We start from the raw sequence: 13,063 nt of genomic DNA on the forward strand, positions 1-13,063 counted from the left end.
TGTCTTGATGCGGGACTTTGACATTCTTGCTTTCTTCGGCCGCGGGGATGCCGGTGTGTGCCACTCCGAGCTCTGGGCTTTCGTCTCTGGGTCGTACTGGAATGTCCATGATTCGTCGCCTGTTACTACGTTGTCTAAAAAGTGTGGATTATTTTCCAAATCATTCAACATCTCACGGCAAACGTCCACTCGTTGTTGCTTTTGTTCGGCGGTGAGCACTCGGGGAACCAATTTTGCGCAAACTTTCCTCATCATCAAATCTTGCGTAACAATTTGGTGAACCGTAAATTTATTCACGGAGACCTCATCGGCGATCATTTTGAGACTTAAACGACGGTCGGAGTCCAGGAGTTCTTTCACTTTGGCCACCGTTTCATCCACACGACTCGTTGAAGGGCGTCCAGATCGTTCCGTGTCTTCAACGGATTCCCTCCCGTTTTTAAATTCATTAAACCACCGGAACACTTGAGCTCTTGATAGGGAGTCTTCTTTGTAGGCCTCTGTAATCATAGCAAAAGTTTCCGAAACAGTTTTGCCCAAGCGAAAGCAAAATTTGATTGCATACCGCTGCTCTATCGAGCGATCCATCTTCAGCGTTTTTACAAGTGTCACGGGCACACAAACAACGTAATACGCGAAGCTCGACCCTCACTGCACCAGAGTTCCGACGCGACTGCGAACCGGTTCTATTGTTAGCTCAGATCCCCCACGACGTGACGTACAGGTGGAGACCGCCCTGCGAGCGACTGGGGCGCCGCCCGGCGGCCAGTCTCATTACTTATCTACCACACCCTGTATTAACAGCAGAATAGCGTGCTGTAACTAAGTTTCCTCTACTATGTGAGTGTGCATGAGCGTGTGTGTGTGTGTGAGTGTGTGTGTGTGTGTGTGTGTGTGTGTCAGTGTTCATTGTAAGGTTTTGTTACAGTTCAAAGCAAACTTTGCCCACAATTAGGTGCCAATGTAAAAATGTTGAACATCATTCTGGTAGTCTAAACACGTACGGTTGGCTAAACTCAATAAAACTCTGATATTTGATTTTCAACGACGAATTTATCTCAATATTGTGTTCAGTAAGGAGGTGGGAACGAGTTTCCTTATTACTTGCAAGGCATGGTCACTGTAAAAATAATTACAAGACATGAAACCTCTACAGAAAGTAGGAAAAGTAATCAGCATTGCCTTCGCAGGGAATACACTATTTATACACGTTAGGTGTTTCTTTCACTTCCACAACATCTCCATCAGTTACTTCCAGCCAACCTGGCAGAATTCCCCCCCCCCTTTCACCCATCCCTGTGCTATTGAAAAGTGTCGCTTGAACGAACCTCGGAGCTCTGGATAAACAATATCAGCGTCTGTTTAGTACCACAGGCCTTGCAGTCCAAGGCACGCTAGAGCTCTCTGTGGATAAGCTGCGAAAAGTCTTACATGATTATGAACAATGAATTTTTGCAATTAAACTCATATAAACCCTTGCGAAATACCGAAAGAGAATATAGTATGCTGAACTGTTTATCCAAAATGGATGATAGTGAAGGCCAAGGAATGTGTGTTATTTCGTAATACTTGTCGGCTAAACGGTCTTGGGCATACCGAGCCTTGTAAATGAGAGGTTCTTGTTCATTAGAGGAACAGTGTTACGAAGAATGGTTTCACAGACCTCCTATTTAAATTTTGACCACAAAATTCACTGGAAACGACAATAAGCCTGCACAAACTACTGACAGTCCACTCAAATGCATCAGAGTAAGACCCATATTACCCTTCTTGTCGTTCTCCGTTTGTTTGGTCCCGCTGTACAGTGGACTATAAAATTTAACTTGTCGAATAACATTATACTTTATCATACATCTCAATTGCAGATTTTCATCTCTGTTCAACACTGAAGCTACATCTTTGCAGTAAACTGGTTTACAAAACAGAGTCAAATTGAAACAGGTGATGGGTCGACAACTGACTGTATTTAGACAGGGAACCAGTGGATAGAAATGCATTTTTATTGTGTTATGGACATACACAGCGTACACTGCATAAGAATAACGTAACTCATAGTAATTTTCCAAAGCGACAATCGCCAATCTCGGTGCATCTATTGCAACGGCGCATGCAGTTTTGCCGCACTGTCGCAAAGATCCCGCGTGTCTGTTGTACGCGGCGACAGGCAGCGGATGATAAACAGCGTACAGCCCAGACCAACAAACAGCTATACTGTACACAACTCAGCTCACAGCAAGTGTGTGAAGCGAAGACAGCATGCGTCGCACCTGCGCATTAACCTACGTCGCACGCAAACCACTATCCCTGGAGCCAGTAGTCCATTGCATTAGACAGCTTGTGACGTGTCTAAAAATGGTTCAAATGACTCTGAGCACTATGGGACTTGACTTCTGAGGTCATCAGTCCCGTAGAACTTAGAACTACTTAAACCTAACTAACCTAAGGACATCCATGCTCGAGGCAGGATTTGAACCTGCGACTGTAGCGGTCGGGCAGTTTCAGACTGTAGCGCCTAGAACCGCTCGGCCTCCCCGGCCGGCTGATGTGTCCATGGTGAGGTGTGTTACTGCGTACAGTGCATGACGCCTTGTCAAAGATGGAACTTTACTCGTCATGAGAGTGGGCAGACATGCATTTAATATACCGTGCCTATAAAGCAGCACGAATGTACAGACAAAACCTTCTCAACAGATGTAGATGCGTCATCTTAAATGGAATAAGTTTACCTCTGTGGATAGCAAATTACGACAGACGGGGTTGTTCACGCCACAGAGAGCAGACTTTGAGAAGATGGTGTTGGATTGTGGATTGTGTGGCCTACCACCTGGCAATAAGCACCCATCAATTTGTCTGTAAAACGCACACATCGAAGGACACGGCGTGGAGAATACTGCTGGAACAGGTGTTACACCCCTATCATAAAGAACATGTGCAAGCACGGAGATCAACGGATTTTGAGCTTGACATTCACATCTGTCAATAGAGCTTCGTACAGATAGTACTGTTCACCGATGAGGCCTCATTCATCCGTGATGATGTTTTCAACAAGAGCAACGGCCATGTCCGGAGTGAGGACGACGACAGTGCCACTCACATCGGTGGCACCTTCCTGCTTGCCTCCCCGTTTGATTGGTCCATGTTACCTGGTGTCCCTGCGAGATGTGCTACCACAGTTCTTGGAGACTGTACTCTTTGTTGTCCCAGAGAGGATGTTGTTTAAACACGACGGGCCCTAGCCGACTTCCATGTTAACGTCTGCGAACACCTGAACAACACGTAACCTCATAGTTGGATTGGAAGGGGAGGTCCTGCCTGTCCCATGACCAGCGCGATCGCCATGATGGTGTGATGTCACTGTCTCCTGAATACCATTACTCCCGCATTGTACATTCAGTAACTTGACATCAGCTGTTACATTTCTGACGTGTTAAACTCCGTGGATGTCTTATATTTTCCCCATATTTTAATGTTATCTTTCAACAAGATAACGCTGGACCAAATTTTGTTCTTGTTGTCTTGGCTAATATTGATGTAGAGGGTATTCGGCAGTTGCCCTGACCATCAGAGTCTCCAGGTCTGCCAATTATTCAAGAAGTTGTCATGGAGTTCTGAGTGACTGTCGTGCCACCACTAGTCAGGAAGTATACTTGATGAAAGGTGTAGAGTGGATACTGCATGTGTAAGTAGGCTGTTTAGGTTTTTATATTGGTAACGCCACGTAGCGCTCTGTATGAAAATCACTGGCTGTGCTGTGTGCAGTCTGTGGCTGGTTTGCATTGTTGTCTTCAATTGTAGTGTTGGGCAGCTGGATGTTAACAGCGCGTAGCGTTGCGCAGTTGGAGGTGAGCCGCCAGCAGTGGTGGATGTGGGGAAGTGAGATGGCGGCTTTTTGAGATCGGATGATCTGGACGTGTGTCCATCAGAGACAATACATTTGTAAGACTGGATGTCATGAACTGCTATATATATTATGACTATTAAGGTAAATACATTGATTGTTCTCTATCAAAATCTTTCATTTGCTAACTATCGCTATCAGCAGCTAGTGCCTTCAGTAGTTTGAATCTTTTATTTAGCTGGCAGTAGTGGCGCTCGCTGTATTGCAGTAGTTCGAGTAACGAAGATTTTAGTGAGGTAAGTGATTTGTGAAAGGTATTGGTCAATGTTAGTCAGGGCCATTCTTTTGTAGGGATTATTGAAAGTCAGATTCCGCTAAAAATATTGTGTGTCAGTTTAAGCACAGTCATGTATAATTTTTATAAGGGGATGTTTCACATGGAAGGATGTACCCATATCTTTCTCTCGATATCGAGTGAGGTTGGAGACATTGCTGCTGCCGGAGACGGCAGTATACTACACTCCTGGAAATGGAAAAAAGAACACATTGACACCGGTGTGTCAGACCCACCATACTTGCTCCGGACACTGCGAGAGGGCTGTACAAGCAATGATCACACGCACGGCACAGCGGACACACCAGGAACCGCGGTGTTGGCCGTCGAATGGCGCTAGCTGCGCAGCATTTGTGCACCGCCGCCGTCAGTGTCAGCCAGTTTGCCGTGGCATACGGAGCTCCATCGCAGTCTTTAACACTGGTAGCATGCCGCGACAGCGTGGACGTGAACCGTATGTGCAGTTGACGGACTTTGAGCGAGGGCGTATAGTGGGCATGCGGGAGGCCGGGTGGACGTACCGCCGAATTGCTCAACACGTGGGGCGTGAGGTCTCCACAGTACATCGATGTTGTCGCCAGTGGTCGGCGGAAGGTGCACGTGCCCGTCGACCTGGGACCGGACCGCAGCGACGCACGGATGCACGCCAAGACCGTAGGATCCTACGCAGTGCCGTAGGGGACCGCACCGCCACTTCCCAGCAAATTAGGGACACTGTTGCTCCTGGGGTATCGGCGAGGACCATTCGCAACCGTCTCCATGAAGCTGGGCTACAGTCCCGCACACCGTTAAGCCGTCTTCCGCTCACGCCCTAACATCGTGCAGCCCGCCTCCAGTGGTGTCGCGACAGGCGTGAATGGAGGGACGAATGGAGACGTGTCGTCTTCAGCGATGAGAGTCGCTTCTGCCTTGGTGCCAATGATGGTCTTATGCGTGTTTGGTGCCGTGCAGGTGAGCGCCACAATCAGGACTGCATACGACCGAGGCACACAGGGCCAACACCCGGCATCATGGTGTGGGGAGCGATCTCCTACACTGGCCGTACACCACTGGTGATCGTCGAGGGGACACTGAATAGTGCACGGTACATCCAAACCGTCATCGAACCCATCGTTCTACCATTCCTAGACCGGCAAGGGAACTTGCTGTTCCAACAGGACAATGCACGTCCGCATGTATCCCGTGCCACCCAACGTGCTCTAGAAGGTGTAAGTCAACTACCCTGGCCAGCAAGATCTCCGGATCTGTCCCCCATTGAGCATGTTTGGGACTGGATGAAGCGTCGTCTCACGCGGTCTGCACGTCCAGCACGAACGCTGGTCCAACTGAGGCGCCAGATGGAAATGGCATGGCAAGCCGTTCCACAGGACTACATCCAGCATCTCTACGGTCCTCTCCATAGGCGAATAGCTGACTGCATTGCTGCGAAAGGTGGATATACACTGTACTAGTGCCGACATTGTGCATGCTCTGTTGCCTGTGTCTATGTGCCTGTGGTTCTGTCAGTGTGATCATGTGATGTATCTGACCCCAGGAATGTGTCAATAAAGTTTCCCCTTCCTGGGACAATGAATTCACAGTGTTCTAATTTCAATTTCCAGGAGTGTATATTTCGCACCCTGTATATACCCAGATCATTTACAAATACGATAGTGTATTGTTCATAGTATGCTGTATATGCAGAATAACTAAAATTTTCTTATCTGCTGCACTGCCTGGTGCTGCAGTTTTAATTGTCACTAGGTTACAAAAAGTAAAATGTAATTACTCAGGCTTTCCCGGCGATCTGTTGACATTTTGAAAAAGAAAAGAAAAAAACGGACTTCTGCCGGGTATTAGCGTCGTTCTCGCACGATATTTATCCGTCCAAAACCATCCAAAACCCAAATGGTTTTCTTTAGACACAGACACCTGACAATAAACTACAACAAAACACAGATGACATACAACTGACGCTCTGGAACACACCACTAAGACTTAATGACACTGCCAGGTACCTAGGTGTGTACCTAGGGAAACACTAAATTGGAAAAACACGTCACGTACCTGTTAAACAAGGCAAGAAAAAGACAAAGCATGATCAGCCGAGTGCAAGGATGATTCCACGGATGTGACGACCAAACTGCTGTCCACACCTACAAGACGTACATCAGTCCTGTGATAGAATATGCTGCAGCTCCCTTTGGGGGCCTGCATAAACCCGTAGCAGAACGACTTGATTCGACCAAGAGACGACTCTTACGCAGCGTATCTAGACTGCCAACGCTCACGTCCAGGGACGACGCATATGACATCACAGGCGTGGAGCCGCTACAGACCAGACTGACTAAACTCAGAGCAAACTACGGGAGACACATATTAACGAAACGCCCAGACGTGGAAGACATCTTGACAACAAGACCACGAGTGAACAGGCCACCAAAATTCAAATACATCCAACGAGAGTGTACAGTAGCATACAACACCAGTTAACAACACCTCACCCCACCATGGAACCCCTAATCCAAGACATACCACTTACCCCACAACTGGACCAAAGTCAAAGAAACTAACCCCATAAAACACACACATACACACACAAAAAAACACACACACACACGCACAAACACACATAACAATAGAACTAAGATGTAAAACGTAGCGTAGACTTAAAAAATATGTAACTGTTCACCACTACCACGAAAGTCATTCCCTTAAGGTGACTGGAGGACCTGAGGTAAACAGGAGCGCACCTTAAACACCCAATTGACAACTGCTCTCTAAATTCAATTGTATAATGAAGTCAGCTATATATCTTCAAATTATTCTCGCCTCCCATCTATAGCGGACAGTATAAAGAAAAGTGGCGCACACACACACACACACACACACACACACACACACACACACACACACACACACACACACATATATATATATATATATATATATATATATATATATATATATATATATATATATATACTGTTCACCACTGCCATATACATACATGTATATTAAAGAGATCGCATGAGTAGTAGCATAAAACAACAAACACCACCACCACCACCACCACTCATACACACAATGAAGCAGTGCCACATAAACTAAATAATAGCACACACAACAGTCGCCTCAAAGCATAAACCTTAATCTATTGTATTGTAATTTGTTGTATTTTTATTGTATTCTGCTAACTTTATTGTATTTTAAATGTGTTCCAATATGATATATGGAATAATCATAATGTAAAACATTCTATAATCTATAGCATTTGTACTGTATTTCAGTATGACTTAAAATTTCATATTATATTGTAAAAAATGATCAAATGCACTTGTGCAACAAAATTGAACAAATAAATAAATGAAAAATCGCCCGCCCATCCCCTTCAGAGACGGGAATGAAAACGCTCACCATTCCCGGGTATCACCTGAAGAAGAGTACGAGTTACGCCGTCGAAATACCATGCGAGAACGACTCGAACATGCGGTAGAAGCCCCGTTTTTTCAAAATGTCAAGCAGAATGTTGTCCGCAAAACTCTTTTTTTCCTTTTGCTGGTAAGCTGCCTCTATTAAGGTTCAAATGGCTATGAGCACTATGGGACTCAACTGCTGAGGTCATTAGTCCCCTAGAACTGAGAACTAATCAAACCTAACTAACCTAAGGACATCACAAACATCCATGCCCGAGGCAGGATTCGAACGTGCGACCGTAGCGGTCTTGCGGTTCCAGACTGCAGCGCCTTTAACCGCACGGCCACTTCGGCCGGCCCTCTATTAAGGGATTTTGGCAAAAATTATTTGTTAAAACCAATTGTTTTCCACTTATTTTGTTGGACCATCATTGCTTCGTTCTGTACACTAGTTTTCGTCAGATCACCGAAGTTATTCAGTGTTAGACGTGTCCCCTTTGCCTTTCTGCATATGATCGTCGGTGGCTAAAGCTGCTGATCGCCAGCTTTGCGTCAATATCCTGGATTAAATTCCAAACCTTCCAACAGAGTCTGATGAAGTGAGGGCATACGACACTACTGATGGTGATCTGTCCGTCAAGTGGCGACATTAGGCTCTGCGGTTTCCTTTCCGCTGGCACCGGGTTTCACCCTCTCCCTTGTCATCATCATTATTATTATTATTATTATTATTATTATTATTATTATTATTATCATCCAACACAAACATGACGGCATACTATACGCAGCTATTGCAGTCACCTGCACTTGACGGATTCACTTCACACATAATCCTTACACTCTGTGAAGGAAACGTGCCATTGAGGTTGAAGGGCAGAAAAATTAGACCTTTGTACGTCCCCTTAGATGTTTCTCAGAGTACGTCGCCATATGACTTTACCTTTTACTTGTTTTGTGTCCCTTCTCGGGCTATTATCCCGTTATTGGTCCTCTAGCTTCGATTCCCTGCGGGGTCAGGGATTTTCACTTGCCTCGAGATGACTGGGTGTTGTTGTGCCGTCTTCATCATTATTCATCCCCATTACGGTCGGAGGAAGGCAATGGCAAACCACCTCCGCTAGGACCTTGCCTAGTACGCCAGTGCGGGTCTCCCGCATCGTCCCCTATGCTCAGTCAAGGACTTCATCATCATCATCATCATCATCATTGTGATGCTCTGAGATTAAGAAACATACAACTTTTCTGAGTATTCTTCGAGGTAAATTCGCTGAATGCGAACAACTTGGCTTCGGCTGTGTTAGATATGAATATCCTACCTATTAGTGACATATGAAAATTTGGTCGGACTGGGAGTCGAATTCGGATTTCCGGTTTATCGCCAGCGTCGTTTTAACCATTAGGCTATCCGTGCAAGCCTTCCAGACCGACCCTAACTTTCAAATGTCACGCTGTCAACATCCGTATATCATAGTCGCCTACATTCGTCACTAAACACTTGCAGCTACATTCTGATCTCCGCGCCAGTGAGAATGAGACTATGATGAAACGAAACACATCGCCCGCCTCGGCATATAATAATTTCTTACATGTCTGGACGATCGGACATTGTTAACAAAAGGCACTGTGCGAAATTATTTCGAAATAAATTCGCTGAATGCGAATAACTTGGCTTGAGCCGCGTTAGATATAGTTGTACTACCTACTGGTGATACACGAAAATTTGTGCTGCACCGAGACTCGAACCCGGATTTCTCGGTCATAACGAGCGGTCGCCTTAACTTTTAGGCATCCGTGAACGCCTCACCAAAAGGTAGTACATCGATACCTTACCCAGCTGAACGCAATTTATTCGCATTCAGCGAATCTATTTCGAAGTGATTCCGAACCGCTGGTTTTCGTCAACAGTGTCTGCTCATACCAATATTCAAGCAAATTGTAACGGAACTGAAATGATGGTGGGCTGACAGTAATTTGGAGCCCGCGCGTCGGAAACGGGCGCGCCTGTGTGAGACTGCCAGGGAGTGCACCCTGATGCCATCTATTGGCGAAACTGGGAATTAGCGCGGCCTGTCAGACAATGCACTAAGCTCTCAGAGTCAAATGTATTCTTTTTCTTGGTAATTATAAGTTATTACTGTATAATTTAATGTTGTAAAACGCTAGTAGTAAATTATTATGACTGGTATGGACTCCAGGGTAGTAAATATAAATATTCTTAAATACTAAATGATTTCGGTAAAAAGGTGGTAGGGCGACGCCCCCACTCTTGGTGATACGAGCGTAGCTAGGGGTAGCTGGAGACACAGGGACTGAACAAGGGAATGGCCTGGGGAGTGTTGACGTGATCGGACGTGCGTACTGTGCTCACGCAAAAGTGATTGTGCAACAGCGAAGAGGCGAATATCGTCGCCTTTTGGGAGTAAAACGCGACGAATGGTTGTTGAAGCCGCCTCTATGCCACTGGGGCTGATTGTAAGAGTTCCTGTGCCCAGATTTTATGGCGGACGTGCAGTAGCTTATACGAGTGCTACAGCTCATAGTTCCAGCCGCCATTAAGGGCATGAGGCGTGAAGAGCTGCGTTAGTCACATGCATCTCACCACCAGTACCGACACGTCTACCCAAGGCAAGACTGCTTGCAATTGTTAAGTCGAACATTGTATACATGTTAAAGGAGAATACCAGTTTTCTTTTATGCAAGTGCAGAGGACAGAATATAGTAATGAGTAAAATTACGACGCATGTTGTTCATTGTAAAGTGTAGTAACCTCAAACATAGTATAGTGAAATCAGACTGAGGCCACCATCGCCTCTTTCATTTACAATTCTTTTGGTTGTAGAATACTTTAGCGCATAAGAATGTTGAAAAGAGCAATGGTCACACCAGAATGAGTCGCCTATTTACAGTTACTTAAATTTTTCTGAGCAACCTTTCAAGTAAAGTCACCTAACTAATTCTGTATCAATGGTCCAAAGAGTAATATCCAAAATCATTAAATAAGTTGAAGGATAGAATTTCGTTAACCGAAGTTGCATAACCTGTCTTGGTAGTAATTACGAAGCCACCTCACAGAAATTGAGAGAGTATTTGCTTTGTAGAATCATCTAGAATGATCAGAAATAGTAATATTCAGAATTAAGTTTAAATTCAACTCAAGCCATTTCACTTTGAAACGAGCCCAAAAATTGATTTATTCTTTTGCTCCTTCAGAGCTGGCGACCGTAGTTATAAGTATTTTCAGGAGGATTCGACGGTAAGTCTGCTGCTCTCGTCGTGCTGATAGGATTATCCACTGCTGCTAGCAGTGGTGATTGGATACATAAGCTCACTACCAAGTTAAGTGGGTCAGGTAGGCAGTGTTACCGTGTGAACTGTAGGGCACTGTAGGCCGTGGATCGAACCCGTTCAATCATCACAGCTCTTAGGGAAACAGTCCGGTTAGGAGTGTACTAATCATTAGGTAAATACTGGCGAGTAACGGTCAAAAATGTATACGCAAGTGAATTTAGCAAGGTCCACGTAGCACCTAGTTAATGTGGTGCAATGGCGAGGGTAGGAGTGGAGTAAAAGTGAGCTGAGCTTGTGGCAGCTGTGCTGGATTCAAATATTAACTACGTGAATCACTACTGCCTCTTACTATTGGGACTGAGCTATTTACAGTCAAAATACGTAGCAGTAAGCGCAAAGGCGTGACAGCTACAAGTCCGTATTGGTTTTATACATACGGAATTGGGAAGTGGGTCATTCCGTCAGTGGAGGGGGTTAAAACAACCGAGTCAGTGGAGAACATACCCCATTTACTGATGGAAAGATTCAGCGGTTCGGTCGCAAAATGTTCTCATTATGGTCTATAGTGCCGCCGATAAGATTCGACCAGTAAAGCGAAAACTGACATGTCTTTATCGGATTTGGTGTCGGAAACCTCGACGTCAGATGTGGAGGACAACGAGGGCGTGTTAGAATTGAGAACCTCTCGGTTCTCGGATTGCCAGGGCTCTTACCTGGGTGGGGGAGCGGCGACTTGCCCTCCCCGCGAGAGTCGGACTCGTCTTCGTCGGCGATGGAGGGTGCGCTCGTGGTGCTGACCTGCCGGCTGGTCTTGCGGTAGGCGTCTTTGGCGGATCGGCCGCCCGCCGGCTGGATGTGCTTCCACATCTCGTACATGACGACGGCGCAGATGAGGGAGTACTCGATGGTGCAGGGGAACAGGAACGGCGCCGCGTTCTGCACCAGCGAGCCCATGATGTTGGAGCGCCGGCACTCGAAGATGTCGTGCTCGGCCGACCGTCGCGACACGTTGTGTCCGGCAGTGAGGTTGCGGTGGGTGGCGCTGCTGGGGTGCTCGTACACGTGGTGGTCGCTCAGGCTCAGTGCTTCACCTGCACACACGGAAAACAGCATCACTCAAGTTGCCGTCGTCCCCAGAAAATTTCAGAATCCTACAATTACTGTTGCTTAAAATATTAGGCCAGAGACAAATGTCTCAAGAATTCCATAGCTGTCAGCGGAATAACAGATATCAGTGATTTATTAGACGGGGGCGAGGAAAGTACAGTCATGGAAATGGAAAGCGTTATATCATGAACGCCGCGACCGAGCTCGGCCAAACTTTAACTTCACGAGTAATCAAATGTCTGTTGGGTGTTCTGTCTTAAGTATACGTGTAACGCAGAGATTTTTTTGGACGTACAACACGCATGACGTGGCCACAACGTCTGTATCAGCCAGTTCACATCGTAAAGAAAGATGTCAAAATAAAATTAACTGGATAATTTCAACTACAGATTCGAACAGCCTACAAAGTTCCGAACTCATTGCTAATAATCTGTGACCGGTCGGATTATTACGAGACCCATTCGGAAAGTAACGTCCGATCGGTCACGAAATGAAAACTACTGTGAAAATCAAAAGTATTTTATTTTCAACTATTAGCTAAACCTTCCAGATACTAGCCTACGTAGACGGCGCTCAGACTTAGACATTTGTCATGGCGCAGAATCAGTTTTCCAGTACCCTCACCATAGAAGGCAGTCGGCTCTACCCATCGAAATCGCTGCATGGGCATCTTCATTGCCGCTGCAAAGTGCGGCCGAGAATTGTCATGCAGAAGGAAACGCGTAACAGTTATGTTATGCGGGCTGCATGACATCAGGAAAAATCTATCACAAGGCCCCCATACTTGTTGGCAAACACTATTTTCTATGCATCTTTACGTGCTGACTGTGCGCTCAGAACAATGTGTCGTGATCGACGAGCATACTAGACACACTGCCCAACACATCTGTACAAAGCTTCATCGCCTTTTCACTACGGTTTCCATTTGGCACCCAATCGGAACTTACTTTCCGAATAGCCATTGTATGCCATTAGATTAATTTTCCCCATCCAGTGTGGCGTCTGCATCTCCTTAGTTGACACGACTCGGCGGTGATGGTTGTCCCAGTCGGTATGACGTGAAACACCGTCCGTCACTCACGACAGCGCCACCCTGTAACT

At 46.0% G+C, this 13,063-nt stretch overlaps 1 protein-coding gene across 1 annotated transcript in view; it reads right to left on the bottom strand.

The window, feature by feature from the left end:
- Positions 1 to 13,063, bottom strand: part of LOC126176579 (proton channel OtopLc-like) — a 141,746-nt gene that overhangs the window by 28,971 nt on the left and 99,712 nt on the right. The window contains exons 9-10 of the mRNA XM_049923741.1: positions 11,654 to 11,946; positions 10,029 to 10,033 (exon numbers count right to left, since the gene is read on the bottom strand). Of these exons, the coding sequence (XP_049779698.1) occupies positions 10,029 to 10,033; positions 11,654 to 11,946 (298 nt within the window). The remainder of the gene's footprint in view (positions 1 to 10,028; positions 10,034 to 11,653; positions 11,947 to 13,063) is intronic.

The sequence above is a fragment of the Schistocerca cancellata genome, chromosome 3, assembly GCF_023864275.1.
Source record: "Schistocerca cancellata isolate TAMUIC-IGC-003103 chromosome 3, iqSchCanc2.1, whole genome shotgun sequence".
Classification (NCBI taxonomy): domain Eukaryota; kingdom Metazoa; phylum Arthropoda; class Insecta; order Orthoptera; family Acrididae; genus Schistocerca; species Schistocerca cancellata.